This window comes from Harpegnathos saltator, unplaced genomic scaffold (assembly GCF_003227715.2).
Source record: "Harpegnathos saltator strain DR-91 unplaced genomic scaffold, Hsal_v8.6 scaffold170, whole genome shotgun sequence".
Classification (NCBI taxonomy): Eukaryota; Metazoa; Arthropoda; class Insecta; order Hymenoptera; family Formicidae; genus Harpegnathos; species Harpegnathos saltator.
The window spans coordinates 228542-254422 of NW_020229951.1; the positions used below are offsets into that span (position 1 = coordinate 228542).

The window sequence follows — 25881 nt, forward strand, 5'->3', positions numbered from 1 at the left end:
AAGGTAAAATGTTAGGACGAGCGAACGAGTGAGTGAACGAGAGAGAGAGAGAGAGAGAGAGAGAGAGAGAGAGAGAGAGAGAGCAAGAGAGAGAGAGAGAGAGAGAGCAAGAGAGAGAGAGAGAGCAAGAGAACGAAAGAGAATAATAGATAGATAGATAGATAAATAGATAGATAGAGATAGAGAGAGAGAGAGAGAGAGAGAGAGAGATTAGTAATATAGTTGTAATTGTTTGCAACGTGCCTTCTATTATATTGTAGGATACGCGAATAAGAGATACGTTAATGTGTAAGAATATCCTTATGGATTTAGGAGATGTACGATAACGCCTCTCGCAATTCGCGTCCAACCACGAGAGGAAGACTGCCAATATGTGCAACGTCGTTATAGCGATTAATGAGTGAGCGAAAATAAAAGAAATTCTTTCCAACCGCACAGTCTGTCATTGGTTCCTTCTGCGCGGTAATCACGCCGGGCCGGGCCGGGCGAGCGAACGAGCGAGCTTAATTGGTACGTAGTCACGCGAGAAGGGAAACAATTCCAAAGTTTCTTTCCCCGGCTGCAATTGGAGGTTATATCCCGCGCGGAGGAATGCTCCTCCTCCGACTAAGCGCGAACCGCTTATTTGCACGAGGAGGTAGTTGTCCGACTGAAGTTTTGATTAAAAATTGAAGCATTTCGACGGCTGGACGGCGCAACGAGTACAAATCGGACCTTCCTTTCTCCCTCTCTCTCTCCCCCTCGGTCGGCTAGAAATCAACACGTTCGCGTGGTAAGTAAAGCGAATCAATGCGCGGTTGAACAGGCTCACGTAGCCGATAAATCCTCCTTAATGAAAGGAGGAGACACAACGACGCGGAAGAGAGCGAGATAATTTCTAATCTCGCGATCGCGACGCGTGCCGCGAATTTAGCGGCACAAAGAGGGCTGTGAGATTCTTGCTTTTCTTTCTTTTTGTTTGTGGTGCGACTCACCGATTCCCCCAGTCCACTTTATTGATTACTCGTAGCTTCAGCTCCCGCGTCTTATCGGTGGTGAGGGTGCCGGCCAAAAGCAGTCGCCGCCATTCCAGCAACTCTCGCATCACTTTGCGCAACGCGTTGAATTTGTATTCCTCGCGCTCCTGCGACAGAGAGACAAAGCCGGGGGGGCCACATTTTGAGTCATTAAAAAAGTTTCGCGCACAAGCTCGTTGTGGAGGCGCGGCGGAGGAGGTGTGTGTTTATTACGGCCCGGGGAAATCAATCTTCCCGTTTTACTTGGAAACGTAAATTTCTCGAACGAGCCGAGCTAACAGAGAACGGCGGGGAGATGAGGGGGGGGGGAGGAGGGAAGGGCGGAATGAAAGACAATGGCAGGAAATTAATGCAGCGAATTTAATAATAGCGGCGGAAAGTTTCACAATGTCCTCATCATCGATCGTACTTTTAATATCGCCCAAGTATATATCGTCTCGTCAGGCTCGGAGCACAAAAGCAGATTTCCTCCGCGGGAGGGATGAAGCGCAGGACGAAGGTGTGCACTCACCACGTACAGCCTCTTCCAGATGCTGCCCCACTCCCGCAGCACGAGGGTGACTTCGCGGACCACCGGATCCTCCAGCGGTATGACCGACTCGAAGAGGCCCTCATTGTCGATCTTGCAAGGCTTCAGGTGCACGTAGGAGCTCGGGAAGATCCCTTTCACCGCGCGATTCTTCGTGGTGAAGCCTCTGAACCAGCCTGGAATAGCCGCGGAAATTTCGCCGTGTTGCATCTCTCAACGCGCCCCGGCCGCGTTCGCGAGAGTTTGATATTTCAAGCGCCAAGCGTGAATAATGTAGTCAGCTGGAAGTTCGCGGTCGTAACAATGGTACATCGACTCGCGAGCGATGATAACGAACATCGATACGAGAAATCGCGCAATCGCTCGAGCCGGAGTAATATAACCCGAGTATTCCGGACGTTTCGAGACATTTCCAAAAAAAAAAAAAAAAAGAAAAAAAAGGAAAAAAAAGGAGAATGAATTGTCATTATTTATGTTTGCATCATTCCGTGCGACACGAGGATGCGTAATTGCGAAGACGCGGAATTGCCCCGCGCTTCCTGATGACCTCATCATTCCCCTTGGCGTCCATTCGTATCCAGAGAATCCCGTGGCGTGCGTCGCGATCGCACGCGACTGTGTGATAAGATCGGTCGGTGTCGGATTTCGTACCCGCGCACTCCTCCAGGATCTGCACGGTTTCTCCGATTTCCAGGGGTAGTCCATAGCGCGTGTCCCCTCGCCAGTTGTACACAGCTGCAAGCAGAGAGAGAAAGAAAGCCTGGGTAATAATGGTCTGTTATCTATCGAGCTGCGAGATGTGACGCGCTGATATTTTTAACTAGTGCCGCCGTCATTTAACGCTCGACTAGATCTCGTTACAAGCGCCGGTGTAAACGGTGACATGTCTCACGGCTGATAACTGTTAACAGTATACGCTTGTACAAACGTGACGCAATCGTCCCCTTTTCTGTTTATCAACCAACGCTCGTGCGCAGTGTGATATGTAAGCGCGCGCGCGCGCGCGAGATAATTTTGTATATTGCAGACGTAGCGAACGAGGAGACGACAAATCGGAATCGCTTGGAAATTTGCTTCGAAACGACGCAACGTTACGCCGCACGCGAGTCTATCGCGTTTACAAGTCAACGGCGAGCGAATTAGCATCAATTACACGTATGGACCGAGGCGGAGTGTATCCTGTGGAAGGTCACAACACCACGGGCTTCTTTCCTAGAATCGTCAGCCTCGATAAGCCAACTCCGGGGCACCGGATACGCGTGACGATGCACGTATGACGAGCCAGCTTCCGGTCCTCCGTCGGAGAAACGCACGCGAGACGCATCTCAATGAGCGCGTCCCATCTCTCTCTCTCTCTCTCTCTCTCTCTCTCTCTCTCTCTCTCTCTCTCTCTCTCTCTCTCTCTCTCTCTCCCTCTCTCTCTCTCTCTCTCTCTCTCCCTCTCTCGCTCTCTCTCTCTCTCTCTCTCTCTCGCTCCCACTCCCTCTTTCCCTCTCTCCCTTTCCCTCCGGCTCTGCCTACGTTTCTCGTGGTCTTTCTGGGTTTTACGTGCGCGTGGCCGGGTGTACACGCAGGGTGTGTCGGGAGAGAGAATGGCAGGAAATTTCGAAAATGGACGTGTTCCTCGGGGGAAATTCCAACTCGGGACGTCCGCGTGCGTCGCAATTGTATTTTTACTGACCGAATCGCTCACTAATCGTTACGTGACTTAATCATCTTCCAGTAGCGAAGCGAGTGGGCGGACTCGCCGTCGTCGGCGCGCGGCTGGAAAATCGCGAGGAATTGCGCCCAAGGACAGGATGCCGCGCTCTGCTCGCCATTTTTGGGGCATCCTGTATCAGCGCGATGTAACTCGCATTACTCATTTGCCCGCCCACTGCGTCGTCTACGAGCGCGATGCGTAGGACAGAGAGTGGCACAATTTTCGACAGCGACGCGCGCGCCGCCGCGACACGCGCGCGCGTTTTCCATTTCCAGCGAGAGAGAGAGAGAGAGAGAGAGAGAGAGAGAGAGAGAGCACACCCGAGAGAGCTCATTCGCGTTCATTCACGGAAAACGCTCGTGGTCGTATCGATCCCCGCGCGCGCTTCATCAATTTCGACGAGACAGCCAACGTGAGAGCCAACGTGACGCGCGACGGCCGACGAGAGAGAGAAAGAGAGAGAGAGAGAGAGTCCAATTGGCGCGTGTTAATTGCGAGACTAGGACTCACAGCCGGCGATCGATAACTTCCCTCTGCAAATTCGACCGGTGGACGCGCGACCGAAATCGCGCGAAACCTACGACAAAATCGACGGGCGTCGACTTTTTTCCCCGGTTAGACCCGGTCGGACAATAACAATGAGGTATTTTTGCGGCGACCCGGCCAACGAAAGCCCGACAATGCGCCGCGCCGCGCGCGGCACGTGTTTGTCGCGAGAGAGAGGAGAGAGAGAGAGAGAGAGAGAGAGAGAGAGAGAGAGAGAGAGAGAGAGAGAGGAGAGAGAGAGAGAGAGAGAGAGAGAGAGAGAGAGAGAGAGAGAGAGAGAGAGAGAGAGAGAGAGAGAGAGAGAGAGAGAGAGAGAGACAGCGCGATCGATAGAACGTCGCTTATACGCGGAATGTTTTGCGTCATTGGATGGCAGACAGAGTATTCCGCACAGTCTCGTCTGGCCTTAATAGAAAATTTCCCAGTGGGAGCCCGTCAAGCCCCGCTGCTTTCTCCGTGCTTCTCTCGCGAAGCGCTTAATACCGCATTCACGCGGCGCAGCGCAGCATAGCCTTCGATATTTCAAGGAAGAAAGGAACGACAGATGGAAAGTAACAACACTCCCAGATAGAGATCTGCATCGTGGGCAAAGAGGCGACGAAAATGCAGGGATATAAAGTAACGGCGGTATGAAGTTACAGCGCGCGGACGGCGCGAGTCGGACGAACGGAAGAATTCCAAACGCTGTGCGTTCGCGCACCGCGCGGCACTTTGCCGCGACTTCTTTTTGTTTTCGTCCCTCGCATTTTGGCCGTGTAAGTAATAATAAAAAAAAAAAAAGAGTACAAAATTGCACGTGAATATTCCACAGTCGCCGCGCTCCGCCAGTATCCCCGGCGCGGCGCGGCGCGAACAAAGGACGTCGCGGGACGACGAAGTTCGCGTCGCACGGCTTTCCCCCATGGCTTTTCCCGGGGAATTAAATCGATAACTCCCTTTCTCGGCCGTACGAAACACTCGCGAGCCGTGGGGGGCGGGGGGAGGGGGACTGCAGGCACACAGGCCTGCCGGCCGTTTCTGCCGTTCTTCCCAAATTTTCCGCCCTTCCCATAGCGGGCCTACGCTCCTCTCCTCGGAGCACTAATGGCGACTCGTGCGCACCGTGCTGAATATTTCGACTTGGCGGTAAAGCGAACGCGTATCTCGGCGATAGTCGCCGAGAAATCATGAAAAATGCGGAGCTTTTGCAACACACTGAGAGAAAAGTATATGATATTTGGAACTATAATGATATAATAACTAAATTATAGTCCGAAATATCATATTTACAGTAAGTATTACCATAATATCGGTAATAATTACGATATAGGCATATAGTATAACCAACCATATAATATTTCTACTAAGAATTATGGTAAGTTAAACTAAAATTATTGTATGGATACAAATATAAAATGGTAGGTAAAGTAACTCTTTTATATAGTCAATATTATCAGAATATTTGCAAAATGATGACAGATGTAACTATGTGAATATTAAATCTCACTATATTTGTGAATGAGAAATTACCATATATGTGGTAAAAGTAACTAAACTAAAATGATTTAAGACAATCATTGACTATATATTTGTGTTTATTCTACTATATTTTGCAGGTTCCACGAACTATAAAATGGCGAATTGACGCCAAAATGAACTATAAAATATAGTGAGATTATAGTTAATTCAACTATATTTTTCTATCAGTGTACCGTCTCTCAGATAAAGGTAAACGTAAATCATCATGAACGTTATTCGCTCAGAAATATATCGTCGCCATATATACGATACCAATAGCATTTACGATCAGTGTTTATCGTACACTGAGAGAAAAGTATATGATATTTGGAACTATAATAATATAGTGACTAAATTATCCGAAATAGTCCGAAATATCGTATTTATAATAAGTACCATTACCATAATATCGGTAATAATTACGATATAGGCATAGTACAACCAACCATATGATATTTTTACTAAGAATTATAGTAAGTTAAACTAAAATTATTGTATGGATACAAATATAAAATGGTAGGTGAATGAGAATATTTGTGAATGAGAAATTACCATATATGTGGTAAAAGTAACTGAACTAAACTAAAATTATTTAAGACAATCATTGACTATATATTTGTGTTTATTCTACTATATTTTGCAGGTTCCACAAACTATAAAAATATGGTTGACACACCAAAATGAACTATAAAATATAGTGAGATTATAGTTAATTCAACTATATTTTTCTATTAGTGTATCTGAGAGACGGTATTGCAAAAACTCCCTAATACGTCTACGCTCGAAATAAGGTTTTTTAAGTTTTTTAAGTTTTTGAAGTCTTTGAAAAGTGAGGCGGGATAGAAGGTATTGGTACGCGTGAATAATCTGTACCGGAATTGGGATTGTATAAATAATAATAGCAAAAGGTAGGTACGCGCGCGCATACACACACACACACACAGATACACTTGCCGACGTGTGCCATTAGCGCTCCCGTTCGTACACGCACACACGTGGTAAAAGCCACACGTGCGGAGCCGGCGTCAGACATCAATAACGCCGGTAGGTGGGGTGCAGCAGTTCGGAAGGGTCACGAAATGAAGACATAAACAATGACATCTGAAATCATAATGGCCCCTGGATCCATGTGTGTGTGTGTGTGTGTGTATGTGCGACGCCGCACTTCCGCCTTTTCCGCGTTATGTCACGGTATATTACATCCGATATTTAAAACAATAATAATATGAAGTAACATAGTATCGAGAATAAATGCGACATCTTGAATGTTAAAAATAAAATGCGCAGAGTAAAGTAAAAAGAATATTTTGCACACGCTCGCGAGATGCTGTAGTCGGCGTTACGGCTCTGGCGAGGTTCCACCGACTGGCTCGGGTTCCCGGATACGATCGAGACTCGGCGAGAAAGAATACAACGAAATCTCGGCAATTGCAAAACGCAGGCACGACTATTTTCGCCGCGCGAGGTTGACGCGAGAACGACTCGGGCGGACGCGGACGGGCGACAGCCCGTTTTTCGCTGCGGAAACGCTGCTTTATGCGCGATCATAAAATGTCAGAAGCGCCTGATGGCACACATTCACAGGCGCGACGCACGCACGTATACGCGCGTACGTCGACCGCCGAATTACCGGAGAGCTTTTTGCGCGCGTAAAATGCGGCTAATAAACGGCGAAGACGGCTCTCGGCAAAAAGTGCGCCGATATGTCGCTAATCGCGATACAGCCGATGCCAATGTTAACATTCACGCGATTACGCGCCTTCGAGTCGCATTACAGCATCCTGCAAAATGGCGGGATATTTATAGGCGCTATAATTCTCACACCGTCTGAATGTAAGAGGAGCGGTTGAATGCTAATGCGGATGGTTATATTTTCCGCGGAATTTATCCGCCGTAACTTTCGGGCCGCGGCGTATAAATCACGTTTTCACGTAATATCGTACATGATACTCTCTGCAACACATTTCGCGAATGCCCCGTCGGTTTACCTGAGTTTCACCGGAAATTTCGTAGACGCGAGATTAAATACGAGATTAAATTGATGAATATGAACTCTGAAGTAGAGAGAGAGAGAGAGAGAGAGAGAGAGAGAGAGAGAGAGAGAGAGAGGGAGAGAGAGAGAGAAAGAGAGAGTGGAGGGAGGGAAGAGGCTCGACAGAGAGATGTCGTTCACATTTCACGCACGACTCTAACTCCGACTCCGATAAGAAGTCCTACTGATATCATGAAAGAGAGATATTGGCAGGTTGCCGTAAAAAATGAATAGCTACGAGGTTTTCTCCGATGTTTTTGAGCTAAAATGGATCTGCCTTTACGGCTTACAGTTAATGCACGAGGGGCTCGGTAATGGCAGCAATAATGCATCTGCAGACTTGTTACACACAAGAGAGCGAACGAAAGAGCGAGAGAAAGAGAGAGAGAGAGAGAGAGAGGGGGGGAGAGAGAGAGAGAGAGAGAGAGAGAGAGAGAGAGAGAGAGAGAGAGAGAGAGAGAGAGAGAGAGAGAGAGAGAGAGAGAGAGAGAGAGGCAAAGCGAAAGAAAGAGAGCCGGCACAGGGACGGTTCTACATCTACCATGGTCGCTGAAAAGAAATAATGCATAGGGGCATGACCGCGTGAATAGTGCCGTACATTGGTAGATTGGAAGATTGTGCTTTAATCGTGTCGCTGACATGCACCCTTAGTCTGCACGGCTCTATAAATGGCCGGGAAAAATCCCGGAAGAGCTGTCGCCGTCGGCGAAAAAAAATCGACGGGCCGCGGTGATTTCGAAAGCGTCGCCTCCGAAAAATTTCACCACGCTCATTGACGACGATTGGCCACCATCGTGACGAGGCCCAAACGTCTGACCATTTGCGGATTTGCGGAATGTTCCTTTTCGAGATAAACTACCTTATCGAGAAGAATACGGATAAACCGGCTGGAAAGAAGAAAAAGCAGAAGGGGTCCGCGCGCGTCTCTTTCTCCTCGGCTGAAAGGCGCTGTTTATCGGATTAGAGTCGCTTGCACTGCTTGAAGATTGAGACGATGACGACGACGACGGCGGCGGCGGCGGCGGCGGCGCGCTAACGACCTTAAACGAGCGCCGGGGATTAACGCGAGCGTTAATTAATCGCGAAAAAATACCGGCCGGACGATGAGCCGACGTGAATTAATTCCGATCGCGGAGTCGATAATTCGCTCTCTTCGTGCAAACCTTTCGCCACGTCTCGAAGCGATGAACCCGGAGCAGCCACTTGGCCTGGCTAAACGTCGTTGTTACACGTAGGCATGTCACGCGAGCGTTGCGTATCGAATTCCGCCGAACGAACATCGCCGAACGTCCTCGTTACTTGGCGAAGACGTTTCGCGAGTCGTCATTTCGCAACTCCTCGAGCTTAATAACGAGAATATGACGAGCGGTGTGGATTATCGTCCCGCGAGTGCGCGAGTTATGGAAAAGACTTAGCTACTGTCCTAATGACTGCTTACTGAAATTACGAGTTCAATTTCCAGTGCATTAAGCAGACGTCAACGTGTGAGATTAACGTCGAATTAACGGCGAATTGGCGCGAGACGCGCTCGCGACGCCTTCGCGCGCGTTCGCGGCTCGCCGAGACCCCCCACCCCCGCCCCGAGAGCGATCTGGAAAATTGACAGATACGAGCACGACAGTCGGAGGAGGGGGAAGGGGGCTCGCGAGAGCGTCGCGACGGGTTCGACGGCATCGAGGACGTTGCTGAAAGAAACATGATCGAGAGTGAGCGAGCGTGAAATCCGGAGCCCGGGAGCCGGCTCTCGGCTTATCAAGCGCGGACTTTACTACTCGCGCGCACGATCAATGCATGAATGGAGCACACGCAGGGGCACTCACACGCGCCCGGCGACGAGCACAGCGCACGCACACGCCGCCCAGCGAGAGAACGAGGGAGAGCGCGCGCGCGTTCCCATCCGCCGTGAGAGTTCTTTACGGACGGGACGGGACGAGACGCGAAGCCGCTCTCGACGAGGATCCGCGAAGACGTGTGATCTCACGTTTTCGAGGACACGCGGCAGAGTCAATGACGCCGCTCTCTCTCTCTCTCTCTCTCTCTTTCTCTCTCTCTCTCTCTCTCTCTCTCTCTCTCTCTCTCTCTCTCGCCGATCTCTCGCGGAATCTCGGAGAATCACGTGCGCTGCCTCGGACGCGCCGCGAATTTGACAGGTCCGAAGTGAGGAGCGACGTGAGAGAGCGGGAGCCGCGGGAGCGGGACAGGGAGGGCGGCAGGGGAGTCTCGTGCGCAGATAAAACTCACCGACGCCGTACTTGGTGGTTTTCGTCGTCGTCCACATCTCGACGGCCGACGGTGACGGCGAGCTGGGTCGGCGCTACATGCCACGGCGTCGCGTCCGGTTGCCGTGCGCGCGTTCCGCTCACTCGCCTGGCGATTTATTATCACGAGAAATTCCAAAACACAAACATTGGGTGTGTTGCCGCACGAGTGTCGCACACTGCGCGACCGCGGCCTGCCGTGCCGCGCGAGCAACGTTGCCGGTGCGGGCCGTGAGACGAACCACGGCCGACTGACCGGCAACGCCGCCCTCCCCCGCCTGACAGGTCGACGACGACGGCGCGTCACGTGGCGCTCAGGGACGTGCGCGTCGCCCTGGTCTCCCGCTGAGACTGTGCGTGCGTTCCGTGTTTTGTGTGAGGGATTTGGAGAATTTGGACGATTGGCTGGAACCAGTGACGGGGATGAAGCAAGATTTATCCTGCTTTTCGGTCGATTGCACAAACACTTGATTATTTCTGATCGAGGAAGTCTGATATACTGTGCCGTGACAATTCATGGGATTCCTATGTGTTTACCTATCACTTAGTCATATCATACATAGGATGCAAATGTGAAGATGTGTGTTATCTTCGGAGAGATACACAAGTGTTATTTTTGGAGATACCCTTAGAAGATATCGCTTTCCTCTTACAATTTCAACATACTCATGTTCTTTCACGGGACCGCCTAGGTCCTCGTAAGAACATCTCCACGTAGTTTCATGTTTTATGAATTTAGCGCTTTCTACTCATAGATGACGGAAAACGCAGATGCGAGAGAGATTCTTTCATTTTGATACGTTCGCTTTAGAAAATATTTTCGCGGTATTTGCACATTGCACACTACCGTTGCACTTTGGCTCCGCCAATCAGAGCATGCTACGCCATGCGCGACACCATGGAAATCCTATGGAAGCTTCCTCTCTAACTATAGTTTGGGGTATACGAGCGGAAAAATTGTCTAAGAACGGTTATTCGCATACATCACGGCCGCGAACGTATTCGTGCCGTTCGTTCGATCGGCTTTTGGTCGTTAGCGACGACTCGTGGGAGGCTTCAGGATCACACAGACGCACACGCCAGCACGACGCCGAGCGTCTCCGTCGTCGAGGGCAAGGATGCGGCCGGATTCGCGTAGCGTGTCGTTTACATTCCACCGGGAAGTGCTGGCTGTGCGAAACTCGCCAGAGATGGTGGTGCGAAATTCGCGAAACTTGCGTCAACGTCTGCAGGATCGATTCGACAAGGATCGCTCGGGCGAGAACGCCAAGGAGAAGCCGCCGAAGACTAAGGAATCCGCGACCGCCGATCGATCCTGGAACAACATCAGTCTTGGCAACGTATCCGCGGATTCGCGTAGAGCTCTGCGGAGCGGAGCCGAAAAATTGTCCAGGACGATATCCTCCGTGCGCACCACCTTTGGCACAATTTCCCAGGTAAGGATATCGCGCAACTGTGGACGTTCAAATAATGTTGAAATTTATACAACAAGTTAACTCAATTTTGTCTTTGACATCCTATTTGGACGGTGACCCTATTTTTTATGTGACCCTATTTTTTATGTGCAGAAATTCAGAAGCTCCACACGCAGACGTCAGAGACTAGAAGAGCAGCAGTCACCAGGTTCCAGAATGCAAACACCTCAGACACGCTCTCGTCAATTATTGGGTCGCACACCTACTAAGCTCTACAGCCCCTTTGGCATCGAGTCACCCAGGCACGCATGGGACAAAGAGAACGACTCCGCATCGATGCATGGTTCACCGGAATGTAACACACGCTATTTACAATGCAGACCGTTTCGTTTCACAAAAGCTAAAGGATTCTCCATGCTTAGATAAAAGGGAGCGGGCACCTTTCGAGAATATTACCATGTCGATCTCTTTACTTCCTAGCGGACGCAGTCGGGATTGCGTGCCTTGTGCAACACGTTATATCGAATACGATTAATTTATGTTCAATCGCGAGGAGATCTCCTTGCTGCGAGCAATCATGGTTGTCGTGGAGCCAGCAATGATTTTATACAAATAGCATAGGTATTCTGATTTGTATACCTTCCACAATACTCATTCCATCGCTTTCTTCACATATACACATATATCGTACACTAATTCTATTTCTACTTTTTTATATACATATATTTATATCCGCAATATACGATACATGCGTAGCATGCAGGGCCAACGATTGTTGATCTGAATTATACGTTGAGTGTTGGTAGTTGAAATAACGTCCAAAGTCTCGTGATTGTTCGCAAGAGAATCGCATCAATACGACTCGATGATTTCTTTCTTACTTTTACTTTAATGCGCAGCTTCTACAAGAAAGAGTTGCTTGGGTGAATTCTTTATTCAGAAAAGAATGTTTTAAATTTGTCATACCGTGAATACTCGAGCAATTGTGTTATTACGTTGTGATAATTACTCGTTCGAAAGGATAGATGAGAATACAAGTTTCTCGGCACTGAATAAAACGCACACTTCAATTCAAACTAGATTTCGACATTAGATAACATTTTAACTCTATCCTTTCCGACGAGATCGTCATAAATGATCGTCATCCTTTTATTGTATATTAATATATACTTATTTATATATTCTGCACGTATATAAGGCAGTTTTTGGACTAAATAAAGTCCAATGGCCATTGCTTTAAAATGATTAAAGTAAGGCAGCTCTAATATACGGCCTTGATCTAGCCCTGCTCTTAAGCTACCACATATCTAAATCTAATTTATTTATTGGCACATAATAAAATTTTTTATTGAAAAACCAGGTGTTCATCGACCCTGTCCAAAGATACATTCCAAGTCTTTCTCAACCTTCACAACGTGACGTATCGTGTATGTACGTTGCAATTTCTCACTACAACGTACGTATGTGATACAAAAACTATATAAGCGTACAAGATAATATTGACAATATTGACAAGATACTATTAAAGACCCATGACGTTCGACAGAAATTTGCATGAAATTCAAGCGCTGTAATGCAATATTAATTTCGTGATCCGTTATTGCCAATACACAAACATCTCCCGCGAGTACGCAGCGCGTATAAACTTACGATGCGATGATATTTGCCAAATTGAATTTCTCCACTCCATAATCGACATTCGTGGACAAGCAACGGTCTTTGATAGCAACAGTTAATTCGACTCGAGAACTCGGAGAGGCTGCTGGGAACTTACCGAAAACAAAGGCACGATGGCGCAGCGTCGAGCCTCGAATAATTATTTCGTCCGACAGAAACGAATGCACTTGTCCCGTTTCACACGTACGACTCCAACGGTTGCAACGGCAGTACAATTCACAACACGACCGTTAGGAGCATTCAAAGGTAGCTCGTCGTTCAATCGCACTCACGCCGGCTGATTTATCCGCTGAAACAATCGCCCGTCGCCTAAATTTGGCACTCCCGGTACTCGTTCGCGCGCCAAATTTGCCGTCGACCCGTACAGAAAGGCACGAAACGCGCGAGACTCGACCTCGCGACCCGTTCGCCGTAACCGTCCCGGAACGAGATCGACATGAAATTGCCGCGGCGCGTCACGTGACGTCGTTACCGACGCCGCGGCCGACGCCTGTTACCGATAGCGTTACCGGCACAACGGTCGATCTTAGGACCAAGGATCTTAGGACGTTTGAGGCTAGTAAACATTAGTTTTTCCGACATATACGAGATGCGCGATGTTTCCTGTGTCCCATTGTACAGCCGTCTCGACGGCGGAACGGAGAGATTATCGTTGTCGCGTTCGTGAAGGACTTTTTTCGGGAAAGAGACGCTCACTCGAATGCGAGCATGCCGATTTAATGTTTGGCGTAATAGACCGCATATACCGCCGGCGTCGGTAGTCATGAGAGAAAACAAGAAGAACGTAACATCACGTTAGCCTAATATTTCCGAAAATAAGATTACCACAAACATTTTTGAGACTTGAGACCGCGGGTTTTTCGACGAACATTATACGAATCTGCGAGTTCGCGTTGCGCACTCGCCCGCACTACGTGTCGGGCGTGTGGGTGCTTCAAAAATTTCATTCGCTGCAACTTCAAGCTTCAAGCGATTGCGCCCGTTCCGGATAACGGTTGCGACGAAGCGGACCAGCTCCGACGAATCGTCCGCAGTTTTCGTGGCTCGAGCCTGCCGAGGTAAGAGAGACGCATGAATTCTCATTCAGGAACGACGAGAAAACGTCGAGCTCGTCGCGAGCATCGTCGTGAATTTGCCGAAAGTGAATATCACTTTCGGCAGAACAGTCGTCCGGAACTAACCGCGCGCAACGCGCGTCCTTTGCGTTTGTTATTGTCTGCAGCGCGAGCAGCATCTCAGCATTGTTTACCTCGCTTCGCCGGAAAAGACCTTGGCGCTTATTTATTTACCTTGCTCCGCCGGTTACGACACATCGTGTGTGTTGTCATAAGTCAGCACTTCGGTAAAGCACGCAGCGAGACGTGTGCAGCGAGTGAAGTTGGCGCGTTTAGACACTTCGAGAAACTCAATCGTCTCGATATATTCAGTCAACGAAGGGTTCGTCTCGCGGCAGATCGGACGCCAGGAGCTGCGTGTTTTCCGCTCCGTATTTTCCGACTCGCGAATTTTGCACGCGAGTTATTGCGTCGGGAGTGCCGGAAGTAAGTTACGCACGCTTGTTGCAACAAGTAGTAGTATCGCGCAAAGTGAATGTCGCGCGATCTAACCGTCGTGCCGACCAAAATGTCGCGCACGTCCGCGTTACGTTGTGTGGTGTTTGCTTCGCTTTGTCGATTATTAGGCCCACGCGTGTACGTCGTCGTCATCGGGAGCGCTGATAGCAGAGATCGCGCGCGAGGCTCGCGTTAACATAAAGATCATCGTCAAAGAATCATCACAAGAGAATCATCGCAATAATCGGGACGGTCGAATGTCGGTAAATCGCGCAAGATGTCGCACGTTGTAAGTGTACGAGGTTCAATTCGTCGCATATTGCATCGTCGACCGGCCAAGACGCTTTGAAACGCGCGAATTCGGGACGTCGGGAGTGCCGGAAGCAAATCTCGCGCGTGTTTGTGCCGGATCATTGTGGAATAACTGAACGGAAGATGGATGGATGAGCTGTCGGGAACAAGGACAACGAGTCGACCTTCGGTGGAGAACCGTCGGTCGGTGAGTACCGATAAAGCAGAACTGCATTCTGCAAATATACAGTGCAAGTAGCAATTTGAGATTTTACGTGTTGAATTGTACATTTCATTCGCGAATTTAAGTCAGATGCGAGGCATACGATTTTTCCGATATGTAAAAGATGGAATCCGAGCGAAATTAATGCATTTTTCGTTTGCTTCAAACGAGCGTTAGAGATTTCTCCTTGTGATATATTAACGATATATGCGGCAATGTGTGACATATTCGACACGTTTTTAGCGAGATTTTAATTTTCTTTCGAAAACATTGTCAGCTCGGACATCGACGAGATACTATTAGCGTCCAACGGTTTCACGATTTTAGGATGCAAGTCGAAAGTTCGGACATGCCAACTGTGCGCTTGTGCCCTCTCGGCGTATGTCGCAGGAGTAAAAAGCAGTGAGTCACGTGCTTGGATGGTAATCGCGCGATAATGCAGTTTTCTAGAAATTTATACTTCTTTCGCGTGACATGGATGCACATCATACACAAACACACGAATAATAACAAATAACATAAAATGAATATACGATTATATTTATGTTTGTATGATATTTATGAGGAATAATGGGGCAAAAGGAGTTGGTAATGTCATCGCTCTCTAATTATTCCCGCTTGAATCCACTTTACACTTTAGAGATGTAGTTTCTCGTGAATCAGCAGTAAAAATAGCAATAAATTGTTAATTGTTAATATCTCGTCGAGCTTGCATTTTTAAAAATTGCAAATCGTAATACGGAACCGAACTCGCGTACAATTTCAAATCAACTTTTCATTAATAAATTAATATTTTGCGACTAAATTCATCAAAAAGAACATGTGTCATATACCGATTCCTGTGCTTCAAGAGACTCGTTTACATCTCGGGAAACAGTTTTGCTTATATTTGCAGAGAGACACTCGTTGAGTAAAAGTCACCTGACATTGGTTGATACATTAATAACCACGTTTTTACACAAGGCAAGGTTAATCTGGATTAGTAACAACCGTAGTTAGTTAGTGAATTCTTTGATTCGATTGATATATTCTTTTAGACCTAAAAATATACTCTAATCGGATTCGAGACTGCGGTAATTACGGTACGGTTACTACGTAAGTCGAGGTTAAAAGCCGTGTAAACGTAGTCATTGTCTTAAACTGCATGGTAAAAAGTAAACACGTATTTGTCGTGATTAAATGATACTTCTTAAATTATTATATTTCAAAGTTCCACTTTCTTCTCTCGTACACACAAGCAACTTGGTTTGCATACAACACGTGCAATTTACCTCTGCGTGTTCCATTCCGACAACAGAGTGTTTACCACTCGATTCTACGATTCGTCTACGATTGAGGGTCGAAGACGCATCAGCGCGAGGTAAGTGGCCCACTTCGGTCCCCCATTTTCATATTTCCCGAAAAGTCGCATGTACGTCGGCGATCATTGCCCCGGGAGAAAAATGCGAAGCGTCCTTTAATTGTACTTGTGCCAACTGGCGCAACCCTTGTGTGTATCCTTTTTCGTCGCGGAGTGTATACGTATATACAAACAAGCGCAAACGAGCGTTTGAGCGATATAGAATAGCCAGAATTGTCATTAAGCTCCGTGGATGGTTTCCCATTGGGACCCGTGGGATTTCCCGGCTGCGTACACACACTCGCACGACACGACACGTACGTGCGCAGGTGCGCTCGCGCACGCTCGTCCTTGCTCGTCCCTGCGCGCGCGCGCGCGCGTGTGTGTGTGTGTGTGGCCGTACGCCGATTCCCCTGATTCTTATATCGACCCGACAGATCTGATATCATCCCGGCGTTATCCCTTGGGCTCTCACTCATCTGCCGACAAAAGAGCATCTGTGCGAGCCGATCCGTAATGCTCTTGCAACCTGTTCACAAGTAGCTTGCCCTACGCACAGCATGAATTCATTATCAGTCTAGTATAAACATATTGCCCGGATGGGGCGGGGCGGGGTGCTGTCAGTCAACAGAGTGCCGCGTTTCTGATCCGAGTTACGCTTCTGTACACGCTAACCGTGACCTCCCGCCTGCAAGTTTTCTCCGTGCGACTCGCCTTTGCTTCGAAAATACCGAGAAACTTGACGGGCCACCCCTCCCCGCTCCAGGAGCCCCGATCAGGAATCGCGAATTCGTCTGTTATTTGTCTGTTTTCGGTGTCCGTTTTCTTCCCTGCCTCGTCGGAACGCGAGGAATTGCATCAATTGAAATATCTGCACCCTGAATACCAACCAATTAATCCTCCCCCGACTAGGGAAATTTACGTTGTTCAGCGTTTAAACGAATTCCGTTGGCCGTTGGGTATTCATTGACATTACCTGCCAACATTACGATGAGAAATTGATGGAGGCTTTCTCGAGCAACAAACGCGCTCCTGAGGAAATGGTTGGCGTAATCGCGCTTCCTTAGCCGAGCGAACGGACGAAAGGATTTTCACGCTCCGTCATTGGCGTCGCGACAATTGAGGATAGCCGCGAACGACGCGAAAGGGGCGGGGGGGGGGGAGGGGGTGCACGAGCGACGTATACTCGGGACCGATAAAGTGGAGCGAGATGATTGTAGCAGCCGTAGCTCCGATTTCTGTCATTCATCAACAATAGCGCGACGCGAGTCGGCCGTGCGGAAACGCAGTTATTTTTACCGTAGGCTCGGATCATCCTTGCCGGTTGCACCTGCACGTGCACGTTAGCGCGCGTGTGTGTGGTCAATCCCGACTTGGCTGTGTATGCAGGACTGCGGTGGCAGGTGACGGCGTGTTGTGAGCTGCATAATGAATAATGCCAAAGCTGAACCACAAGCCGTTCCTGTCCTTCCACTTGGCTGACTGAATGACAGCCAGTCTAGGAAAAACCACTGATTGGCTGTACATACCCCCGGCTCTCGTGCTTGTCACATGCTCTGTGTGTGTCTACCGACGATCGAAATCAAGCTGCACGACGGGACTTGATTTTCGTATTTCTGGGACACGCTATCGGCGAATTCGCGATAGATTTCGCGAAGCGTCGTCGCCGCTGCTCGGAAGGGGAGACGCTGACTAACATTAAAAATAACATCGTCATTTGCGAGACACTCTGTACATTTATTAGCTCGGGATAAAAGGTAGCGGACGAGGGGCGGCGGGTGGCAAATTAAGTGCCACTTTGTTACAGCGCAGTTACTAGCGTCGTGAGACGGTTTATTATTGCTGAAAAATCGCGAATACGCGAAACGTCGGACGAAATCATGAATAGATGTGTCAATATTTTATTCTTAATGTTAGGGGGGAGTGTATCGAAGTTCATTATCGCGACGGTGCAGCAACTGGAATAGTGTGAACATTGAAGTATAAACAAAACACAGTCGAAAGTAATTCTGTCTTGCGCGAGGAGCTTAATGTGCGCTTTCGAGAATATACCTCGCATGAAAAATGAGACATCAGTAATACTTTTCCAGCGCGTTTGACGCTGGCGAGATTTTGCAAAATTTTGCACCTCGTTCCTCTTTTTTTCTTTTTTTATAAATAAGATAGCTTATATTACCCGCAACATGGACGGGAACGCGCAATTCAAGTAAATTAGAATTTAAAAAGATGCGTGTCATTTGTTAGAACGAGGTAAACAATTCACGAAGCTTTAAACATGGAGAACCCTTCCTCAGATAACACGCGAAAAGTCATTTCCGAAGTTTTCGAGCCTTTCACATGTATTTCGAGTTTTCTTCTGGAGGCAGATGGTTGACGCGATGTCGTTACTGGCGCAAGATAAATTATAATTAGTAGAGCCCGTAATATCCTTTGAATAAATGAGTAACCGCCCGCGGCAAATATCCCTACGCTCGTCTCGTTCGTTTAAGTCGAGGTCTCACGACTCGTTTCTTGTCACACCTTTATATTCGCGTTAAACATAAATTGATGCAAGAGACTCGTCTCTCTTCCCTCCCCCCTCCCCCCCCTCTCTCTCTCTCTCTCTCTCTCTCTCTCTCTCTCTTTCTTAACAAGAAATATTTTGCTGGCGATTCTCCGTCAGCTTTTCCGCCTTGCTTGAAACTAAAGCTAAAGCAGTCGGAGAAGAATATTTTCACTCTCTAACATTATCCGGCGCCGCTACGTAGAATCGCTCCTTGCGAGAAACAAGCTCGCGTTCTCTCAAAATAGAAGCAACCCTCGAAGCATTTCGGACGGTGATCTCGCAACTCGGACGCAACTCGGAGAACCGACTTGTCTGCCGAGTTATAAATTATTGCGCATTTTTCTTTTTTTCTTCAAACGACGCTCACGAGACTCGAGCGGGACGCATGATGAATTCGACGCAACTGACAATTAGCGGACAATATAACGGAAAAAAGTACGCGTTTCTCCTGTAAAGTGAGGCCTTCTTTGAATGGCCGATAGACGACAAAGTACAGATTAAAATCGATCATACGACTGCGAGCGTAAAAGTCCCTTTGTCCGTGTCCGTCAAAAGCCACATTACCGATATTACCAGCTGTGTTCGGCGCACTGATCATAGCCAGATTTCAGAGCTCGCGCGTTACGCGAAGCCTGTACGTTGAGGATCACACAACCGTCTTCTTTTAGCGCGTGAAATTTATCTTACGGCCGTATGTAGAGAGACGTTTGTAATTCGGCGGTCGATCCGAAATACAGATAATGTCGGTGATAATGTGACTTCTAACGGACACGGACAAATGGAACTTTTTACGTTCGCGATTGCATGATCGGTCTCAATCTATATCGCTCGGCAAACAAACACCGGAGGAACGCGATATTCTTTATCCTGCGCGTACTAGCTAATTGTCGCTACGGGCGATAACGATATCCCGCCGAGCGGGGAAATACGATTTTTGACAGTAGCCGTGGCGCGTCTCCGCCTTTCACAATAGATGAAAGTGGTTTCCCGGAAAAGCTCTCGCGGAGGAATTCTTCTTCCGGGTCCGCATGCCATCGTACTTTCCGTTTCCTAGAACGCTCCTTGCACGCAAATTGGGGTCAACGTGAATACTTAATGCGGAACTGTGGTCGAGCAGGAGTCAAGGTGCAGTGATGGGAGACAGAGAGAGAGAGAGAGAGAGAGAGAGAGAGAGAGAGAGAGAGAGAGAGAGGAAAAGGTCATTTGCCGTTCACCCGGCGTGCCAACTTAGTTAGGCCGTCTAATCAAACGACTTCGCACGGTACATCAAGCGACGACGATGTATGCAAAATGATTTCTCCCGTTTGTCAAAGTTTCCTTCGAGTCATCGACGTCGCGAGTCCTCTGGATGTCGTCTCGCGATTATTCCTCAAATTATTCACTCGTGTGGCTTTTGTTGCAACATTCGTCTTAAAACTTGCAGTCTCTCTCTCTCTCTCTCTCTCTCTCTCTCTCTCTCTCTCTCTCTCTCTCTCTCTCTCTCTCTCTCTCTATCTATCTCTCTCTCTCTCTCTCTCTCTCTCTCGCTCGCTCTCCTACCTTTATTTTCCTCAGTTGCACTGCTATATCATCCGAGCTACTAAGTACATCCGGAATGCTAAATTAACGGATCGCTCTCCGAAATAAAGGTCAGACAGAAATTCAGGCATTTTTGATGTCGAAGCTAGACGGAATAATACTCGCGCGTTCCAATTCCTGCGACTGGAGTCTGGCAGATGCAGAGAGAGACCTATAATAGTTTATCTTGTCTAGGCTCTATATAGAAAATGCGCGCTTCTACCGAAACAGAACAGAGATAGGATTACTTGCGCATATAATAAGACAGTGGTGAATAAGTAATCTCAAAGGAGGGGGCAAAGCTTCTCTCTTTTAGTATAGTCAGGGCATCTTTATCAAATTATAAATAAGCCAAGCTATCCTCGCGAACCATACAACATTATGAGTCTCTCATTAATATTTACAGTAGGGCAGCGCATATGGAAATGGATGCACTTCGTATTTTAGCCTCCTACGAAGATCTCGTTGCTGCGCTCGAGTTTGCAAAATGCAACATCTTTCTTCGTTACTCGTTCATTTCCCTCTGTTCTAACCACATCATCCGAACATGCGAAATATTAAATTAACTAACTGCTTTTAAAAGTCGAGTTTTTATGTATGAGCTCCGTGATAGGAAGCGACGGGAGAGCGATAAAGCACCGCGGTCTTAACATCGCTTCACACACGAGCCGGCGGCGTGCGTACCTACTCTCGCGTCTCTCGCTTCGGCATCCGCCGATTACACAAGAAATACAATCGCCTCATTATCGAGCACCGCAACCGGACTCTTTTATTGAAAAAGGATACGCGAGCGGGTACGATTTGTTCGCAAAAAATCGCCGTCGTGCCGTCGTGTAACGCGTGGCGTAACGCAATAACCGGTCGCTGCGAAACCGCGCATCACCGGTGTAATCGCGTGAAGGAAAGATGGCGCTTATCCTCTAATACAACATTCCGGCCATCCTCGCCATCGTGGTCACTGCAGTCGCATTAGTTAGGACTAACAACGCTGGCGGACAATCAAAAGCTGATGGGCCATGATTCGCTATGATAATGAAGCATGAATATCGCATGAGGCGAGCGAGCTGGGGACGCCAACTCCTCGCTTCGCTCGCTAGGCTCCATACCCGTAGCCAATGGTCGGGGTTAAAGGGAACTGAGGTGGGAATATGAAGGGATGGACAGAGAGCCGAGGCTATCGATGCGCGGTAATGCCTCTGTTGACGCTCGGATTAAAGTCCTTTTCGACACACACACACACACACACACGTACGCGCGCGCGCGCGCGTGCACGCAAGTAACCACTATCGCGCGCCGTGAAAGTATTATTAGCGATAATTTTCCGATTAAGCAGACGACACGTATATCGAAGGAACGCAAAGGCCTGCGCAACGATTAGGCCCGGCTCGCGAGGGCCCGGAAAGCCGCCGGCCGGAGCAATACGGCCCCTCGCTATGCGGCTCACGTCGAATGTAACCGACGGCGTTTCTCCGTTTAATAATGGAATATTGTCGAATTTCCTCTCGATCACACAGCCGCAGGCGCGGATGTGTCTCGCGCTCTACCGATCACGGGCACGATATATCCGCGAGCTCTTCGAGACCACGAATCCAAGGGACAAACGTTTCTGATTTACGGCGTCGAGCCGCGCGGCTTCCGTTCATTCATTATTGATCGTTCGTTTATGTTCACCCCGATGCCGGGCAAGTTCGAGATATACTCGCGGCCACAAACGGACGAAAAATTGAAGACCGCGCGTGAAAGGAGGGCGAGCGCTAAATAAAATAACGCGCGGTCAGGAGAGAAGAAGTAAAGAAGGAGAAAAATAAGAGCCAAGAAAAGAGCCCGGGCGAGAGGGCGACAGAGAGGAGAGAGAGAGAGAGAGAGAGAGAGAGAGAGAGAGAGAGAGAGAGTGTGTGTGTGAGGTCGGAAGGGGCGGGGGGGGGGGCTGGGGAGGAGTGAGAGAGGTAGAAACAGCGAGAGAAAAAAGACGGAATACGTTTATATGCACACGTTTTAGCGGAGAAGTAGCGGCATGAGCATAAGTACGTATCTATTTACGAGGTTGGAGAGACGCTGTGGGCGCGGAAACGACATTCGGAAAGAAACCACGTTCGCAGCGAGCGGTTAGAAAGCTGGTGGACTTTGCGGCTCCTAGGGCACCTTGCCAGTGCGCATTTGCCTCTGTTCTCCGTCATGGACGCGCCGCAGAAATTCTGCCAATTCTTTTGTAATTGTCCCGAAAAGGACAGAAAGGAGCGGAGAGAAGGACACGAACGGAGGACGGTGCGGCGGGGAGGGGGGGGGCGAAGAGAAATCAAAATCGGTGCCTGCGGCGGAGGGCTGCGAGGGGCACCCGAGGGCGAAGCCTTAATTAATAGCGAGGCTCGTACAGCTCGAACTCGCGCGTCGACTTTGCGAAAATATTTTCGTTCGGTAGCGCGGCGTGAAGCCCGCAAGCTAATAACGAGACAGGCGATACACAAAAATGCCGGGAGAAGCGCACGTGGCGCGGTGCGGCGGGGTCACCCGCGAGGATCGGTTAGGCGTAGGAGAGAGAGACAGAGACAGAGAGAGAGAGAGAGAGAGAGAGAGAGAGAGAGAGAGAGAGAGAGAGAGAGAGAGAGAGAGAGAGAGAGAGAGAGAGAGAGAGAGAGAGCGGGAGCGCGAGAGCGAGAGCGAGAGCGTGAGAGCGAGAGAGAGAGAGAGCGTGAGAGCGAGAGAGAGAGAGAGCGTGAGAGCGAGAGAGAGAGAGAGAGAGAGAAAGAGAGAGAGAGAGAGAGAAAGAGAGCGAGAGAAAGGGGAGAGAAGCGGTCGCTGTGGAATATGCGTGCATGCGAACGCTGGTGCGTGCGTGCGCGGACTCTATAGATACCGTGCCACTGTTTCAGCCGCGCCGCGCCGCGCCGTTTCGGAGCAGCGCGAAGCCGAATGACTGAGCGAGGGTGCGGGCCCGCGTGGCCCGCATTGGCTGTTGAATTATATATGAATGGAGCGTAAGGGCTTGTTGCCTAGCAACCGCATACACCGCGTTAAGACAAAATGGAGAAGCACGCAGCATCCGTACGGCTCTCTCTCTCTCTCTCTCTCTCTCGCATTCTCTCTCTCTCTCTCTCTCTCTTGCATTCTCTCTCTCTCTCTCTCTCTCTCTCTCTCTCTCTCTCTCTCTTGCATTCTCTCTCACTTTCTCTCTTTTCACCCCGCACCTTCCCATCCTTCCTTCGGATGTATTTTTTGCAAACAAAAATAGAGAGAAGGATCTAGTTGTTGCAGAAAAATACTCCGTTACGCTCGCGCCCGGCTGGCTAGAACGTACGAACAGATTCGAACCGGTTTGTTGCCTGTCGGTCTCGCAAATGCGCGAATCGGACAATCCCGATTTAATTCAATATACACGGTCGGTAATCCCGCGCTTACGTAAGTTTGCCGGAAAAATTATTTACTCGCGCGCGGCAAGCCCGTAAGTGTCTCGTAAGCAACAACGTTTCGCGATGCACCGATCTTTTTCTATATTAACGCGCATCGCGCGATTTCTCCCCCCCCCCCCCTCCCCGCCCTCCACTCTTTCTTCTTTTTTCTCTTCTTTCCGCGTTCGCTATTCCTGCTGTTTTACGTGCGTGGGTATTAAGCTGATAAGTAGACGTATATTTGACGGGAGCAATGCGCCTCCATTAGCAACCACTACGCCGATCCCCCTCCAGCCCCTCTTCCTCATACTCCGCTCCGACCATTACATCTGAAGTTCCTATATAGCGTAGGATGAGCTAGGTACCATTATTATGCCGAAAGTGTGCATTATTCTCGCCGCTCTTTTCTTCGACATATACTTAAACCACTTTGAAGCTTTTACGACCCCCGATCGTTCCGTACAAGTCAGATTTGCTGAGAAATTTCGATACCGATTCATCAACGTGTCCCTCCCCTCGGCCGCGAGACCGAAGCTCATTAAATTCCACCCTCCTCGGTATGATTACACCTTCTCTCCTTTTACGGGAAATTCGCTTTACTTGGCTGCACTTATGGCGTTATAAGTCTGCGGCCTGACGAGCAAGTTAAACGCACCGTGGACCGCCACCGACGAAGTTACGTTCTTTTTTTCGGGGAGAGAGAGAGAGAGAGAGAGAGAGAGAGAGAGCGCATTTTCTCTTACTTTTTCTCCTCCGTAATCCATTTCAACTGATCTTCTCGCAACCTCTTTCACCCAACCAACGGATCACATCGCAGATCAGCGCTGCTTCTCGGTGACACATATCAGAGTAGCCGGCAGAGTCCCACACGGCCACGCCAAGCCGATCATCTCAAATTACAAAGGGTATCGGGAGAAAAACCGGATTTATATATCTCTCAGCGCCCTCTTCTATACTATTACAAGCTTAACAGTGTATAATATAAGATGCGAGGACATCCTCCCCTCTCTCTCTCTCTCTCTCTCTCTCTCTGTTCCTCGCGTATCGTTGTCCCGGGCGAGCTAGAAATATTTCGAAACACATTTCAAGCTCGAGGCAGATTAAATTAAAAGCGCCCACGTACGAACGTGTAATTTTCATAGCGCCTCCTTGGTCGTATAGCGCGTATACGTATCGGAAAAGATGGATCCGCGGAATTGCGAGGAGATACGCGTAGCGGGTGGGTGTATCGATAACTGTGCGCGAGTATCTATTACGCGCGGAGGAACACTCGCCATCAGATTAAAAGGGTAATAATCAAATATGGTGCACTTAATTCCGCTGTATCCCCACATAATTCCATGGAAAATACATTTCTCCCCCAATCTGAAGACCCCATCCGGCCTGTTAAATATAATCTGGTACCGCGTTTGTTACTTCTTACTCTTCCATCTCCTCCTCTCGGCAATATTCGGGAGCTCCCGGTTTCCTCGCGTAGGCTTTGTAGGCGCAGAACAAGGGGTTAACCTCGTGCATTATTCAGCCGTTCATTATATATGAATAAATTTTCGAGTAATGCCGAGATAAAGCTGCCAAGTTTTAGGTACCTGGCCCGCTTGAATATTTAGGAGACACTGTCACGCAGTACCGTTATGCTCGCTCTTCTTCTTAACTTTCCCAGATTCATACAGGAAGATGTTCCTCTTCGCCGATACGCCGCATTACCGATATCTCGCCGGGTGTCAGCTCGCGCACATCCCTGTCCTGTGTCCTCCAACGTTTTACAAGCACCTGCTTGATATTTTTCACGCGAGCGCCCTGCTTTCACATACGTATATTCCTCTCCTTGCAAACTTGCAAATGAAACCCACCACTTAATCGACCGATCAATTCGAAATGTTACCCTCGTAACCGGTTTGTCATGATCGCGATCGGAAAGCCAGCGCGGTGCTCTGGCTTTTCCGAGCCGGGTTGCGTGCGTCCGCGTACATAAGACACAGGATCAGGCAGGACGCGCAAAGAGAGCGCGGTGCAGCCTGCGCGGAGTCGATAATCATTACTCCCGACTAATTTAACGCGATAACGGGACAGCAGACGGGTCAATAGGAATTTGCAGTGTTTGCCGACGGAAATCAAAGCGGGGCACTTAACGGTGTGGACAGACGACGGAGGTAAGGGGGAGGAGAAGCAGGAGGAGGAGGAGGAGGAGGAGGAGCGAGACGAGGGCAAAGTGCGCGCGAATCGAAGAAGAACGGGAACGACGGGTGGCGGTGGCGAACGAGAAGACAAGTAGAAGTCGAAAGGGATCGGCGCGAGCGGTCGGTCGAGCGGGGCAG

The 25881-nt window shown here is 49.0% G+C and overlaps 2 protein-coding genes and 1 pseudogene across 6 annotated transcripts in view; 1 reads left to right on the forward strand and 2 right to left on the reverse strand.

Annotated features, from left to right (window-relative positions):
* Positions 1-9844, reverse strand: part of spg (dedicator of cytokinesis spg) — a 49792-nt gene extending 39948 nt beyond the window's left edge. For all 5 annotated transcript variants that reach the window (XM_011137031.3, XM_011137030.3, XM_011137029.3 and 2 more), the window contains exons 1-4: positions 9564-9844; positions 2197-2280; positions 1528-1721; positions 975-1123 (exon numbers count right to left, since the gene is read on the reverse strand). In XM_011137031.3, coding sequence (XP_011135333.2) covers positions 975-1123; positions 1528-1721; positions 2197-2280; positions 9564-9600 — 464 coding nt within the window. In that variant the 5' untranslated portion in view covers positions 9601-9844. The remainder of the gene's footprint in view (positions 1-974; positions 1124-1527; positions 1722-2196; positions 2281-9563) is intronic.
* A 657-nt stretch (positions 9845-10501) lies between these two features.
* Positions 10502-12345, forward strand: LOC105180757 (uncharacterized). Its single transcript, XM_011137034.3, has 2 exons — positions 10502-11016; positions 11149-12345. Exons 1-2 carry the CDS (start codon positions 10699-10701, stop codon positions 11419-11421), a joined length of 591 nt encoding a protein of 196 aa, XP_011135336.1. The 5' UTR covers positions 10502-10698; the 3' UTR covers positions 11422-12345.
* A 5095-nt stretch (positions 12346-17440) lies between these two features.
* Positions 17441-24472, reverse strand: LOC112588195 (uncharacterized; annotated as a pseudogene).
* Between the last annotated feature and the right edge of the window lie 1409 nt (positions 24473-25881).

Excerpts from the sequence above, each read along its gene's own strand:
- LOC105180757 (XM_011137034.3), top strand. The coding sequence starts at position 10,699 with ATGCGGCCGGATTCGCGTAGCGTGTCGTTTACATTCCACCGGGAAGTG. Across the intron at positions 11,017-11,148 it reads CCTTTGGCACAATTTCCCAG|AAATTCAGAAGCTCCACACG; the intron begins GTAAGGATATCG and ends TTTTATGTGCAG.